At 40.9% G+C, this 16,170-nt stretch overlaps 2 protein-coding genes across 2 annotated transcripts in view; one reads left to right on the top strand and one right to left on the bottom strand.

Annotated features, from left to right (window-relative positions):
- baiap2l1a (BAR/IMD domain containing adaptor protein 2 like 1a) overlaps nucleotides 1-7,093 on the bottom strand; it is a 29,009-nt gene extending 21,916 nt beyond the window's left edge. The window contains exons 1-3 of the mRNA XM_079492438.1: nucleotides 6,819-7,093; nucleotides 5,537-5,612; nucleotides 5,143-5,229 (exon numbers count right to left, since the gene is read on the bottom strand). Coding sequence (XP_079348564.1) covers nucleotides 5,143-5,229; nucleotides 5,537-5,612; nucleotides 6,819-6,869 — 214 coding nt within the window. The 5' untranslated portion in view covers nucleotides 6,870-7,093. The remainder of the gene's footprint in view (nucleotides 1-5,142; nucleotides 5,230-5,536; nucleotides 5,613-6,818) is intronic.
- Nucleotides 7,094-7,452: 359 nt separating this feature from the next.
- tmem130 (transmembrane protein 130) lies at nucleotides 7,453-15,825 on the top strand. Its single transcript, XM_079492287.1, has 8 exons — nucleotides 7,453-7,535; nucleotides 8,304-8,389; nucleotides 9,077-9,248; nucleotides 9,344-9,492; nucleotides 9,757-9,841; nucleotides 10,305-10,507; nucleotides 11,367-11,467; nucleotides 15,672-15,825. The coding sequence occupies exons 1-8, from the start codon at nucleotides 7,522-7,524 to the stop codon at nucleotides 15,807-15,809; spliced, it is 948 nt and encodes a 315-aa protein (XP_079348413.1). The 5' UTR covers nucleotides 7,453-7,521; the 3' UTR covers nucleotides 15,810-15,825.
- The last annotated feature ends 345 nt before the right edge of the window (nucleotides 15,826-16,170 follow it).

Below are 16,170 nucleotides of genomic sequence, written 5' to 3'. Positions count from 1 at the left end.
ACGTCACTAAAAAATGTTTATTAGGGTAGCATTTGATTTCTTATGCATTTTATGAGTGGGGTGTTTTTGGAAAACCAGAGGGTGGAAACAAGAACAAATTATTCTCAGTTAATGGGACGAACAAAAATAACTTAAAAAGGTTTCCAGTTTCCCATCTGAAAAGAATATAAAGACTTTGCCAGTCATATTTCCTCCATTATTATGACTATGGCAGGTTGATCCAAGTTTAGGGTCTCTGACTGCTGACGGTGTATGCGACGAAGAAAGGGTGATAAAACATGATTTGGGAAAAGTGCACAGCGCACACTCTATGATTAATACTCCTTTATCCAAATCTGCCCTTCCGCTCTAGCCAGCCGATAAGGTTGTTTGATCAAAACACATGCTCAGGGTCTCAATTTTGTGATTGTGGGGAGGATTTGAAAATGCACATTGGAGCGTGACATGCTTTAAAAGCTGTTACCTTGTTACTGTACAGTTTGTGCAATTACAAAAGCATGAAAAACACGAGAGCAAAACGCCTCAATAGGTACACAAACCAACACCTGTGACACCAGTATCAAATAGCTGTTTTATGAGTCTGTTGAGGGGACACACAGCAACGCCTTGAGCACTCACCATAAGTGATGTTATTTATGAGCTGTTTGAGCCCTTGTGGACACATAATCCCTGTCTAGGCTAATGTTTGATAAGGCAGTTAGTTACAGGAAACAGTGAAAGTATACAAGATAAGTAAGGTATTTTCGTCCCTGGTCTGATAACTGTTATACTTGAACTATCTTTGTGTTACTTGTTCTTGTTACCGTCTGCTGACCAGAGAAAACCTGAACTTTGTAGAACTCACTATTAAGGCTGGAAATCAAGGTGGACTTCACAGTTGGCCCCGAGACTGTGTCAATGCAGCCTGATATCGTATAGAATATGGCCACCACCTATCTGAGTCAGGTTTGAGTTTCTCCATTCAGTGCATTCCGTTCCATGCAGGCAGACAGAGAGTGAGTGTTTGGCCGTTGCCACAGATGAGCCCCACCCACGGCCAGCCTTTCTGATTTCATTTCATATGAATGTGTCACCAGCATGAATGTCAAATTGATTATAGTACTTTGAGTGGAGCAATCCTTGTTTTAACCACTTTCCACCTGGCACCTTTCAACCCTCATATAGGCAAAAAAAGAAAATACAATAAAAAGCAAAAATAGTAGATCTAAAAGCTCACAATGCATCGCAAGGCAATTGTGAGCTTGTAGATCGCCGGTCCGGGCTACCGAATCACTAGAAGTCCGGGCTACTATACAGTGCTCACATCTAGAGTTCGGGCCCACAGTTTCTCTCTGACTTCACTACAAACATTAGATAAAATATCATTATATCAGTAGGTCGGCTATTTTTGGTGAATATATTTTGTGTAGAGGGTAAAAAAACTATGTTTATGAATGAAGGTTGGTTAAACATGTCCGTTGGTTAAATATAGGCTTGCATATGTGAACTTCAATATCTGCAGTTGTCTAGTCCCACTACATCCCATAAACTGGAGGGATAGGGGTGTTGAATTAGCTAGTTGCACACACACACGCAGGGGTTAAAAACATGATCTCTTGGCAGAGATAACCAGAGCATTTAGTTTAATGGTTGATGGAGGTCTTAATAAGTGTTTGTTTGGAGAGCTGTGGAGTGTGACATGGGTATGTGGCACTGGCTCTGAGGAGTTCTGGCCTGGTGAACACTGAATGGGATCAAAAGAATAGGAGCAAACATGGACATTTACCTTTACTTTACCTTGGTCATGATTAGTAGTATTCTGTATTTTTTATGTGTATGCTGCCATTCCGCATAGCTGCTGTGACATACATACTGAAGTGATAAGTCTACTAAATCTAAATCCCAAGCCACCCACTTCACTTCAGAAGAAAATACAGCAAAATTACCTTTAACCATGACATTAAATCTACTTCAGAAAGAAGGTAGGATGTCCGCACACCGCTCTTAAGAACGATGTGCGGACATCCTACCTTCTTTCTGTATGTACATTTTTTGTTCAGCACCCGTCAACTTTTTTGAGATGTGCGTGTTTCCATTTACACACACACACACACACACACACACACACACACACACACACACACACACACACACACACACACACACACACACACACACACACACACACACACACACACACACACACACACACACACACACACACACACACACACACACACACACACACACACACACACACACACACACGGCATATGCCATTTACCATGTCTCTTACTGACAGCATGCCTCGATATCTCAGTAAAAAACTAAATCTGCCGAGGCTTGACAAACAACTGGGATAAAAGGTGGAAGGGGTGGGGACCACTCTATTCTTTCAATAACATTTTCATTCTCTCAGTCTCAAAACCTGCGGCTTTTTCAAGTGCTGTGGCAACTCCCCATGGAGTCCACTCCCGCTCCCAGTGCAGGAAACGTCACATTGTAGAACCATTGAAAACTACGACCACCATCTATATGGTATGATGGATAGTATGGTAATTTTACACACTACAATAGCGGGGACTGTGTAATTAATTACCATGAGAATGGTAACTAAGGACAAACATTATACCTTTATATAGGAGGGGCTAGCTTTATACCCTCATAACATGTATATAACGACACAATGTGACATAGCTCTGTTTACAAAATGCTATACCCCCTCCAACTGTATAAACTTTTCCCATTTTCAAATGTTTTTATTATATACTGTATTGACACTTGCTTTGGCAATGTAAACGTATGTTTTCTCATGCCAATAAAGCTCCTTTGAATTGAATTGAATTGATGATGATGATGAGAGATGCATACACAACAACCAGGGCTGTCCATCACATTAAAAAGGGAGAGTGAGTGGTAGTGTATGATTCCTCCTCCTCTGTTCCATTTCTAATTTTCTACATCTCAGGACCTCACTTAGTTTTCTCTCTTTATCAAGTGTTCTACTAACATATTACTGGTAAATGTTGACCCATTAAATGACCACACACTGGAGGACGTGGCAAATATGGGTATATAACCTTTATGTTATCGGTATCACTGGTCATTATCTGAACTTCTCCAAGCAATTAGAGACGATAAGCTGACGGTTCTCTATGAAAATTGGTTCTCAAAGTAGGGTCCTGGGGCCCCAGGGCATCCCAGGAAAAAAAACAAAAAAATGTATGCCATATTTAATATTTTGGCCAGAGCTTGTAGATCGTCTATTTTTGAAAACTTGAAAAAGTATTTTCAAAAGTCACAAGGAAGAAAGAAGGGGGTCAAACCGGGTTCATACAATACTGTGGGTAGCACAGCAAACAGCCACAAAGTCTGCTCATCTGTGCTTTCAAAGGGCCTAATTAAACACGTTAAATTACAAAACAAACTGTCCTTTTCTCTTGCTCTGTGTGTATGTGCAGTGAGATATACAATGCCTTGGGACTTGACTTGTACAACTAGAGGACTTACTGTGGCCACAGACCGCATTATGAAATGAATTGGTGATAGAATTTTGGTGAAAACAAATCCTTTAAGTAGTTAAGAGAGCTGCAGAGCAACAAGAAAGCTTTTCAGTGTCACTCTGGAAAAACTGTCAAACTATTTTAGAACGAACGCTATTGCAAATTTAAAATAGTTGTGACCTGTTAGATTTATTTGAACTATTTTAAAATGTTTTTCAAAAATAGTAAAAATGTCAAAAACGTTTAGGGATAAGGGGTAAGGGGCAAATTAGGGCCCTGTGTGCTTAATCCTAATCTGATTCTATATCGTCCTTTTGAGATTTACACTTCATCTTAAAGCCAAATGTATTCATCGTACGACCATGTCAGAAAATAACGCTGTTGTCTTCAACAATCGAGCATGAAGTTGCATGAAGAAGCTTAAATTAGACTCTAAGAAATATCATTAGTCAGAACCATGCACGACACACCCCATATTTGGTGAGACCAGATGGAGGGATGGGGGTGAAGATCGAGACAGTGGGAAGAGTCCCTTCTCTGTCTCTGTCTGTTTGTTCTGTCTGTTTGCCACTTCTCCCTGAATGCACAGTGTGTGAGAGAATTCACAGGGTCTTGCTGAAGGACTGACTGAAGAGCTAGCATTTATAGAAGAAGAATATACCTTTTAAAAAGATACACCCGTGTCATGTGACATGTCTGGTCAATTATTTGGCATATTGAGTGGACTCTTGTCCTGTATAATTCTGTTATTACTGTATGTGAGCGCAACACGCTAAGTTGGGCCCTTGTTGTCAGTGTTTGAGGAATTGGGTCTTTTCTATAACAATTCATTCTATGGATAAAGATGCGGTAGGTGCACGTGCACACACGCACGCACACACTGTAAATGCCTGTATGTGTGTCCATAGAATGTGTGTGTTTGTCTGTGCGCGTGCGCACAACCCAGGCGTACAAACGGGCATGCATTCCACACACTTCAAATACACAAAAAAGTAATTAAATAGTGAGCTAGAGGGAGTAAAGCAAGCATAATAGACATTCTCTCTTCACTCTGTGGTCACTGGTCAGGTTTGTGAAAATCCTCAGGGCTTTTAAAAAGCTACATGAGGAACACAGCACTGGATCCTTTTAACATGGGTCTTTGTATAATACAACCTAACCTTCCACAGACCCTTTCTGCAGCATCAAGCTTGACAGGACAATGCAAAAAATGCGTCTTACTGGATCTTAACAACATAGTTACTAGTCCCCCTGGATAAAACTGGTCATATTTTTGTCATAGCTGTTGAAACATATTATGGAGAATGAATAGCAGCCTGTGTAATCTTAATGGTAGGCTTAGAGACACAAAAGAGGAGCAACAGAGAGGCGAAAAGAAATTAAATTACTGATGGAAAGGTATTAAGTGTTGTTTACATAAGCGGAAATATGTCTGGTTAACTGTTAAGAAAGAGTGATAATTTGTTTTACAGGGGTGAACAAGGCTAGGTCATACTTAGTATGCAGTTCACTAGTGTTCTACATTGCTCTATCTAATGTTTGTTGATAAGAAAGCGCAACAACGCGTAACACATGCAGAATGCTAGGTGCTTTCGGTTATAGTGGGTAGTGGGTACCATAGTTTGATTGGGGGAGGTGTTGTTACTGGTATGAAACTCACCGAGTTCTCTAGAGACGGGTGACACAGCAGCGTTTTCTCCAATCTTTGACACAGCATCAAAGTAGGCCTTCCCGGCAAGGGTCATCGCTATGAACAAAGAGATACACAAGACATCAACAAATAGTGGTTTTACTTTTAGAGACACACTGATGTGGCAATTGTACTGTGAAAACCCAGCAAACAAAGTTTAGAAAAACTAAAAATGTATACACATTGGAGTGAGCACAGCCACAGACTATAGCAAATGCATACAATATCACACAAAGTTAGTGGTTTTTACTGAAGTATCTCTATATCATGACTTGAGCCTTCACAGAGGCTCAGGTCAATAATAAAATCATAACATGCCAATTATAAAACACTTTATGTGTCGAGTAACAAATGGTATGTATACCTGCGACCGATTTCTCATAGTTTTTCCCCAGATTGACCAGGTTCCTTAGACCTGGGTTGAAGTTTTCCATCACATTCTAGAACAAAGAGAGGAAAGATTATGATGAAGGAATACGTGACAATCCATTCATAGCTGTCATTTTCTAGGTACTGTTGCAACACACAGGTAGGCTACAAACCACAGGTATGACCCCCCCATCTTTGTCTCGCTCGCTCTCTCTCACACACACACGCGCACGCAGACACACACACACACACACACACACACACACACACACACACACACACACACACACACACACACACACACACACACACACACACACACATACAAGCCCATTTCTTAGCATGGGTGGATATGATATGCAGACTCTGTGTTAATCTAAACCTTAAACACATTTAAAAAATTATAATTGTGTGCCACTGTTTGTTTGGCCCCTCTATAAATAACTCCAGAAGAGAATAATAAAAAATGTTCAATGTTTAACTTGACCCTTCACATTTTACAGCTCTGTGAGAGAGCGAAGTCCCTCACAAAGTTGTTGCTATTTTTGCAGCATGAACCTCAACCCTTCCTATTGAAATGCCTTGACAATCAAGTGCTGTTCACCTCTTTCTCTCTCTCCCTCTCTCTATTCCCCAGGCACACCCTCAATAGAACAATGAAGGGGCAGGTATGCCTTTACTTGTACTCTATGAACAGGAAAAAAGGAACAGAACACAGTGAGGGAAAATAGAGAAACAGGTTCCTATACTCTTTCTCCCAGCCTTGCTGAAACTGTGGCATTTTGTAAATTGCAGGTATAATTCACCTCTGACACAGACACACACACACAAGCCCCAGTTCTTGAAACTTCACCTGCTGATTAGGCTACAAGGTGATAACATCAGTGCTTGATTAGATTCGATATAGATTCTGATTAAGTTGATTCTGATGATATGCAAAGGATCATCTTGACTATTGATCTAATCATGCAGTGAGAAACTACAGCACGGTTGATGAGGGGACTTAAGGAGATTGACAAAATGGGCAATTACAAATAAGTGCTCCAACTGCAGTGCGTCTTTTTTTCTTTCTTTTTTAATCTTCATGTGTAGTCTTAACTCCTATCTCCTATAATTAAAACAGGGTGTGTCCCTGGCATTTGAATTTCTGTGTTATTGTTGTTCGAGCAATCGAACATGGCACGACTATCTTAATAACATCAATATTATAAAAATAGAAACTAGAGGAAAACAATCTTCTAGCATTGGTTGTCAGTCACCAAGCATCCTTCACTCACCTTATATGTACTTTCAGTAAGCTTGTTCACGTCTTCTGGAACTCGAGACATGTCTGCGGGTATAACCTAAGTCCCCTATAAGATGGGGGGGAAAGAAAAGAAAGAAAAAAATAGCCTGGCTCTATTATTCCGACCACTCAAAAAAAAGTGTAAATCCAAGTCTTTCCCCACGTTAACGTTGGTTCCATGCACGCTCTTGGCACCGTGGTCCCTCTCTGCATGCGTGCGTGGGGGTCTCAACGCGCGATCAACACAGTAGAAAGCGATCAGATGTTTCCCTGGTCAAAACGAGACGACACTGTTACTGACGGCCGGGCTTCTCCGTGAGGGAGCCGGTGTGTGTAAGCGGTGGGGGGCGGGGGCGTGACGACACGCCACTAGTCAAGCACTTTCGGTGTTGCGTTCATTAGAATTTGGGATGACATGTCAGGGCTGGGCACCTCGTGCTCTCTTCTCTCTCTCTCTCTCTCTCTCTGTGTGTGTGTGTGTGTGTGTGTGTGTGTGTGTGTGTGTGTGTGTGCGTGCGTGCGTGCGTGTGTGTGTGTGTGTGTGTGTGCGCGCGTGCGTGTGCGCGCGCGCTAATCATGACTTTTCAGGAAGTGGTTTCCTGGTTGGGGAGAGGAGAGAGATATGATGGACATGCATCAAAGGGTGACGGGTCAGACTCAGAGACTCGAACCCATGGGTCGGCTACCAAAGGCATATGCGCTCTATCAGGTGAGCGTGAGCCACGAGGGCACGGTGGGCACCCTAAGTGACCCTATAGCTTATTCTATTTTATAAATGTATTATATACCAAGTTAGTGTATTTTCTATAGTAGCCTATTTGGGCGAGTTTCAGTTGAGAATGCCCAGAACCAGATAACTGGACGGGCACGACATTTCAAGATAGTTTTCCCGCGATTGTCTATTTCTTGTATATTTGGCGCCCCCAGGTGGATATTTATTTAGTCGAAGAAAAAGAGAGAAAGGTGCTGATGTTAAGCTTCCAGGCCCAAACGAGCCCTCCTCATCCCCATAAAACAACATAATCATTGAATAATTGAATTGCTTTAGCCTTTATAACAATGAATGTTTAAATATGAAATTACATTTCTATTTTGTTCAGGGAGTAGAGTCAGTACCCATTTAAAGCAATGCAACTTTATCTAACTGGAAGAGGCGGGCCACTGTACAAAAGGTCACTGTTGAGCCAAGCACATGACATGATTGACACGCATGGTGTTGATTTTAAGATTTAACAGTATTGATACAGAAAAAAACACATACCCTTCTGATGGCTCCAACAGACAACAACAACTCCAACCATCTCCATGTCCTATAAGTATTTTTGTATACATTTCTGAGGTCCTCTATTCGCCTCCTCTGCAAGTGGACACGCGCATATGCATCGGTAATTAGGATACAATATGGTAAATGTTTAATTAGTGATATATTGTTTATTTAACGTTACTCATTGGATATATATTTTTATTAAACTTTCAGGCATAAAGGTTTGTGGATCTTGGCATGTCTTCCCCTGATACTGGACCTTCGAGTGGCTGTGGTGGCAGATCCTATCAACACTTTGGGTAGGCTATATTCAAACAGTTCAGCTTTCTGTAAGTATGTCATAAGTAATTATCTTTTGTGATGAAGCCCATTATGTTGTCAGATTTATTAAGTAGCAATACCACACTGAAAAAATACTCTGTTACGAGTTACGAGTTATGTTCTGCATTCTAAATATTATTTGAATAAAAGTACATAAGTATTGGCATCACAAGACAAGACAGTAGCTAATGTAAAAGTGCTCATTATGCAGAATGGCCAATTTCACAATCATATGATTGGATTAGAATTAGCATTGCATTCATGTATTGACCACTTTAATGTTGCGGCTAAAGGTGGGGCTGAGTAGCATAACATATAATGACTACATAATTAATTACATTTTATAAGTTAATGAATGTTAAGAGTAATCTAAATCTGCAATATAACTAGTAACTGAAGCTGTCAAATAATTAGTAGAATAAAACAATTAGCCTCTGAGATTACATGTAGTGGACTAGGCCTTAAAGTATAAATCAACAGAAAGTAAAACAGTAAAGTAAAAGTAGCCCTACTGTACATCAATATTTGACTAAAGTATATGCTTGAGTAAATGTACTTAGTTACTTTCCATCAGTGCACTACAAACGATATCGGCTAATATGCAAAAGGGTTACTTTACTGACTGGTGGCCTCATTGTCTGATAACTACACTTTCATATATTTAGAAAATGTTGCAGGGAAGTTGGTGTTCTACCAGAAGCAAGGAAATGCCACCTTAGTGCGAGACACTGGAGAGCTGGCCTCGGATGTCCCAACCGAAGCTATGTTTGAGTTGTTCGACCCGCAGAAGTCTTTACGCTCGGCCAAGTTTACCTACACATGGGATTTTGGAACCGGGTATGATCATAACACTGAGAGTTTTTTTTTTTTTTTTTAGAAATGTAAATTTAGCATTCGTAAATTATAACATTTTGCCCCTTCTTCTAACGCAGAGCGGTGATTGAAGGAACGGAACCAGTTGTGCAATACAACTATGCAGAGTCAGGGAACTATACTCTGCGCTTGAAGGTGGGGGCTGAGATGGAAGACGAGGAGGAAGAGGGAATGGAAGGCCTCTATTCCATAAATTTAAAAGTGCTGGGTTTGTAAATCCACATACTATAATATTTATTAAATGTAGCTCAACATTTAATAAGATGCAGCTTATGTCAACATTACTATTTTATACTAATAAGTGCATAGCCTATTAGCCTATAATGTTGCTATGCTTAATCTAGCAATTCTTAAATCTCTGCGTCAGTGTACCATTTGTGAAACATTATAGAGATAATGGCTCTGTCCTTTGTAGGGGAAAGTTTTGTGAAATTGTGAAATCAGCCAATGACGCAAAGCATTTCTTTTCTAGATACCATCAAAAGCATTGACATGGAGGGGCCCACATCATTCCGTGTGTCTCAAAACTCAAGTTTGGCTTTCCACGTAGACGGGAGGTAAGTTATTTTCTGTTTACTAGTTTCTGTGAAAGCATTCCGTGTTTATGAAAGATACCATGTAATGATGGCTGACTGACTGGAGAATGTCTGTGACGAACCTGGAGCGCTGGATCGGGAACCAGGTCATGATCACTGTATCTTCACCATCTCAGAGTCACCTGACACCCCTCCCCCAACACACACACACACTCATTCCAGTCTCTCTCTCTTTTCCTCACTTTCTCTCCCTCATCACCGTTTCAACCCCCCCTCTCATTCACTGTTGCTTTACTGTAATCCTCCCTTCCTCTGTCTGTCTGTTTCTCACTCTGACACTTTCTTTCTGTCATCTCCCAACAATCTCCTCCAATATCCTAACTCCTCCTGTCTCCGCTCTCTCTTTGTTTCTGTGTGTGTGTGTGTGTCTCTCTCTTGATCTCCCTCTCCCTCTGTACCTCTGTCTCTCTCTCTCTCTCCTCAGTCCCCCCATGTGGGTATGTTGGCGGATTCTGCCCGACTGCTTGTCAGATACGCCGGTGGGCTGCACTCTGACCATGCTATACACCAACACGCTACAGCTCAACTACACCTTCACCTCCACAGGGCTGCACTGCCTCGACATCAGTGCCCGCAATGACGTCAGCAAGCTACAGACCTCCTACAGCATATACGTCAGCAGGAACCGTGAGTTGACCGTCACGCCTGACAGAGGACACTGACAGGGCAGGGAGGGAGAGGTGGTGGTAAAGGATAGTTTACTGTATACTTTGTCATATGACAGTGTATAGGTGTACATTTATTATAGGCTTTAGTCAGTTAAACCCTGGCATCCTAATTTTGGGTATGTCATTTTTTTTATAGACGATCTACAAGCTCACAACGAAACGTATGAATGTATAGTTACACAGGCAGAGCGACAGTTCAGAGTTCAGCCACTCAAGACAAAATAAGCCACCCTAGCATCCCTATTCTGGGGTGAACATCCATTGAAAATAGTAGATCTACAATCTCAACTTTTCGATAAAGTTATTTAGTGTAGAGGGAAAGAAAGACCCCTGCAGGACATCGCTCACAAAAGTAAAGGGTTAACGGGTTTCAGTGGATAACAGTGGGCTTCACACCGAAGCATGCAGACACATGTCTGCTGTGTTCAATTGATTCGACTCTGTTAGCTGGCACCATGGCAGTTCAGAGAACTTGTGATCCGACATAAAAAACAAGATAATTGCTTTTTAATGTCAACCGAGCAGACTACAAACCATGATATTTTCTCCTGCCATCGCATCGTATAGTATAGAGCTAAGTTATATTCAAACTCACCTACGTTTGCTGCCAGGCATTATACATGAAAAGTGTATCTGTTGTGCCAAATGTGTTCCTGATGAAGCATATAGAATGAAAACCAGTGCATATTTCACTGTGTCTCCTCAGAGTTGGGCACTTCTCTTCTACGCTACCTAACCTGGCCTGGTATTCTATCTAAAAAGTGTATGATTGCGTGATGACTAATTTACTGTCTTTCTTATCCTTGTATTAACCACAGCACTCAGTCATCTGTTCTTCATCCTGCCATGTGTGGCTGTTTTTCTGGCCATGTTTTCCTTCATCACAGTCATCGCCTGTCGCCCCCGAATTGGGAAGCAGGTACCGTAATAAACACAGCTATCTATTCATGTGTATGACCAAGATAGATACAGTTGGAGGCCATCGATATTGTCCTTTTCTTTTTGCTGAGATTTGCGTGATCTGCGCAAAAGGATTTTTCAATTTAGCTATTGAAAAATAGCAGATCTACAAGCTCATAGCGCGCCACCGAGTGGCGCGCTACGAGCTTGTAGGTCTGCTATTTTTGAAAAATCGTGAAAATATTTATTTCAGAAAACTGGAGGATTTAGAAGGATTTTTTAAAATGTTGAGGTCAGGCCTAAATGGGTCAAATGATAAGGGACAATATCGGTGGCACCCAACTGTATGCTTCACTAGATGCAAGACACCATATTAATTACACTAAAATATTATGACTATAACAATCAAAAGGCTAATTTACTGTATGCGCTATACTATTCTACTGACATTCCAACTCGGAAACATTAAATTAGCCTTAAAAGGATCATACCGGCTTCTTATAGTATACATGTCATTATCATTCACAGCAAGATATTAATTGTTCAAGTTAGCACGGCACGCATCCGCCTCGTTGACAGCAGACTGCTGGGCGAGTGCTGACGCTTTGGCATGGGGGTCAGATCAACATGGAATGAATTCTGTACTGGTCATATAAGGAGCATGTCTTGAGTGTACATGGTTTGATGAGGTCAGATCAACATATGGAATGTCAGAACAGGGCAGCTCCATATATGGAGATTTAAGGGTGGTAGCGGGGACATTCTCTTGAGTGTATAGGGTTTGATGAGGGCCGGGCCTTAATTTTCGGGCCTGTTGAGAATTCTACTTTTCGCCGGCTGCTGGGAACGGCTGCACTAATAACTTTAGGGCAGGCCCGTCTAGAGTTTGAATGGACAGGTATCAGTCAAAAGGTAGACATTGAAGAGGAAGGATGGATGGGGAAGGATCAACATATGGAATGTCAGAACCTGTTCTGACATACCATATGGGCTTCGCATTTACCAGAGCCATAGAGTAAGACAGAGTTATGACATTGAGGGGCAGAAAACAGCTTGGTCACGTGGTTCATGTACTTGTGCGAGCCCATAGACTCCAATGTATTCCGTGAACTTCCGGTTGTCCCTTTTCAATAGAAGTCTAGTAGTAATGTGCTAACAAACCTTTTGGATCTTAAGAATACACAGAATGTCTTCAACCACAGTGAGTGTTCTATCATAAATTTGATGACTTTTTCTGCCTTTATTGATAGAAAGATACAGTATAGTCTGACAGGAAAGGGAGAGAGAGATGGGGAATGACACCAGTGACGCAGCCTAAAGGCTTATAAATTAGATTAATTAATATGTTGCAATTCCAACTTTTTATTGTTTGAAACTAAAATCAAGATAGAAAAGGAACCCTATACGTGTACAGATTTGAGCTGTATGGATCATCACCATGCAGACTTGACCTTTGACCCTCAAATACACCATAATTATTATTTGAATATAATAATAATTACACATGATATTATCATGTGTATGATATTGACTTTTAGAGAGCTGATATGAAGTTTCAATGCCTTGTGTTATGATTTGGTGAAGTTTATTTAAGTGACTTATACTGTTGAAGGGCTTTCTGTTGAAGGGCTTTCCCAGGGCATTGTAGTTCGCTGTCATGAAGCACTTTCACATTTTGACCACAAGGAGGTAGTCTAATATGGCACATAATAAATGACAACCATGGGATAAGCATCCATTTTGCAGAGTGGTGTATTTTGATGGCTATTATCAGCATATTATATAAAACACCTCAGAGTCAAATATATCTTATTATCAATAGAAATGCATTTTGGGGCCAGTAGAGATATACTGCCGCAGGGTTCTAGCCAAAGCCGCCCGCTGGCAAGCTAGCTCCACAGGCTTGTGTATTTGTGAGGGGGGGTTTACCACCATCACTGAGCATTCAAACCTCAGGAAGTTGCAGGGGTTCCTGCAACTTCCTTGTGGTGCATGTGGTTTAGGCTGGGCGCTCCAACAACCAGTCAACCACATGTTGAGAATGAATGACTGGCACAGACAATCATGAATCAGGCAGCAGGGTGCACTGTGGCTCTGCAACCCTCATAATCCAATCAATAGGTAGGATGTGGACAGAGAAGATACAACAGCTTTTCACCAGATAGGATGAACACATTATTCTCTTTCCATTCTTGTTTGAGTGCTGACTATGTTTTCACAATCAACTTTACTCTTCAGACATTTGGATGAAAATCTCCTCTTGTTTTAAACAAAAAACAGAACTTTGTTTAACATGCACAATACACAGATTGTCCCAATATCTAAGAAACCTTGAACTTTGAAAGAGCTCTTGTTATTCTCTGCTCGAAAAGAAGGATGAGTATGAGTCTGTTTCCGGACAACATGCTCTTAATGTTTTAATGTACTAAAGTGCAACATTCAAGGATTCTATCTGCACTTGTAATATTTGATTAGGTGCATTAGTTTGAATATAAAACACACAAACCTTTAGTTATTAACTTTTTTGCAAAACATATACATTATTATTATTATTATTATTATTATTATTATTATTATTATTATTATTATTATTATTATTATTATTATATAAGTTGGTCTGCCCCAGAGGTGAGCTCTTTAACCACGATGACACCATCAATAGGCATGCTGAAATTTATGTCAGATTGATTGACAATTGAAAACTAGAAAGGTCGCAATTTTAAGAAATTGCAAAGTGTGGTTGCCGCAGTGACTTACATATGCCCCTCCCACTGATATTGCCAGCCAATTACAATGTCGTGTCACCCTGCGATCATACGTAAGTAATTCGGAGGGGATTTATCCCCCCAAAAAACATTTTTCTGCAAGAAACTGTCATCTCACCCCTGTGAAAATAACTTTTGAGTGGTGCAACCACTCCTATCTAGCTTTGTGTGTCCCTGGGTCTGTCCCTGGCTGGCTGGCTGGGTCTGTCCGAGCACGAACAATAGCGTTTGGTTGGTTTTCACAATTAACTGTAGCCTATATATGATGATTTGAGGTGTTACAGTACAGTGAAGGTACAGTACAGTAGAGGGACCCCCTGGGGGACCCCCACACTGTAACTCTGTCATTTCTCGACCGTTTCGGACGCGGGCTGGCTCGCCGGAACCGGGCTGGCACCCTGGCCGCGTTCCTGTGGGTCTGGGACTTCTGGGGCCCCCCTGGGGACCCCCACACGGAGTTGCGCCACTAACTTCATACTGGTGTGATTTTCTGCAACAAGCGGTTACATTTTTCGCATTTGCGGCGCCCCCTATGGATGAAAATGGAATCGCTTTTGGCTTTTGGTTGATTAAACCACCCGCGACATCTGATTCAAATTTGGGATGGGTTGGACATTCCGTTCGTGACTTTAGGCATTTTTTGTAAAATAGGCCCCTCCCACTAACTCCGGACGACGATTAAGGCCGAACGATAGGGACAAATTTTTTTTCAAAAAATCTGAAAAAAAATTAAACGCGGTCCGATAGGTCCAGAGATCATGTGTACCGATTTCTGTGAGATTCGGACAAAATCTGTAGAATCAGAAAATAAAAGTGGGTTTTGAAGAAAATTCAAAATGGCGGAAAATCTATCCTGACGCAAATGGGCGTGGCCTATAGATGAGATGCGTCATGGCCCAAGGAATACAAGGAGAAAGGAATTTTGAATTTACGACCTACGGTTAAAGAGTTATAAGCCAAAACGTAAAATGGGCTGTTATAGCGCCACCATGAGGCCGACCGATATAATTATAAGTTAATTAATTTGAGTAAGTATTACGAATTATCCCTCCAAGTTTTGTAACTATAGCCCTTACGGTCTCCGAGGAAAAAATACTTGAACGTGATTTTTCGCATTTTCCCATTCATGTCAATGGGGAAATTTAATTCACTAATAAATTCATAGCAATTAAACTATACAATATTTATCTTAGAAACGATTCCCGATTTTTCCGGTCAATTTGACATATGGGTCAAGTGCGTACAGTTAAAACTGTGGGAGGAGTAGCGTTTCAAAAAAAAGGTTACTCCAGTAAAAAGAAAAAGAAAGTGTTACAATTACAATAGTCTGGTTGCCCTTTAGGGCAACCACACTAATGAATGTCTTAAATTTGCAAAGTTAAACAAACTTGGTGGATGAAAGAATTGGGATGAAAAAGGATTGTGATATACTGTATGTATATATATATTAATTTACAGATTGTTGCCTCCAGTAATGCGATGTTCGTGAAGAATCCAGGCGGTGGTCCAAGTCGAGTTTCGGTCTCCTTCTCTTCTTTGAAGAATGGCGAGAACCAGCCACTTGTCAATGACCAGGCCACTAAGTACTACTACTAAAGCCTGATTTATACGTTGTAGTTATGTTTATTTATAGCTTATACTTTGATGATGTTCTTAGCCTAATTAGTTATGATGTTTTGTTTGAGCTTTTTTGTTTTTATTTGAACGAATCAACTGAAGAAAGAAGAGGGCTATGAATATGTGACCCATTATGTTTAGCTCATGTTGACATTTTGTGCATGAACTCCACCAATAAAGAGTAAGCTTCATACTGAAGTTAATATCACATAATTCTTCGTCATTTTAATCACAACTCCAGGTTTCAGCAATGGCACGACCCTCAAAGTCTTATGACCTGAATGCTTTCTGTCACTCTGTGGGTTGCAACAGGTGCTAAATGTCATTGCAATGCATATCT

Source organism: Electrona antarctica, assembly GCF_951216825.1.
Source record: "Electrona antarctica genome assembly, chromosome: 22".
NCBI classification, from domain to species: domain Eukaryota; kingdom Metazoa; phylum Chordata; class Actinopteri; order Myctophiformes; family Myctophidae; genus Electrona; species Electrona antarctica.
This window is presented reverse-complemented; position numbering and strand designations above follow the sequence as displayed.

Bases quoted from the DNA above. Each gene is read 5' to 3' on its own strand.
- tmem130 (XM_079492287.1), top strand. The intron at 9,493-9,756 runs GTTTGTAAATCC...TTTCTTTTCTAG, and splicing joins CATAAATTTAAAAGTGCTGG to ATACCATCAAAAGCATTGAC. The intron at 11,468-15,671 runs GTACCGTAATAA...ATTAATTTACAG, and splicing joins GCCCCCGAATTGGGAAGCAG to ATTGTTGCCTCCAGTAATGC.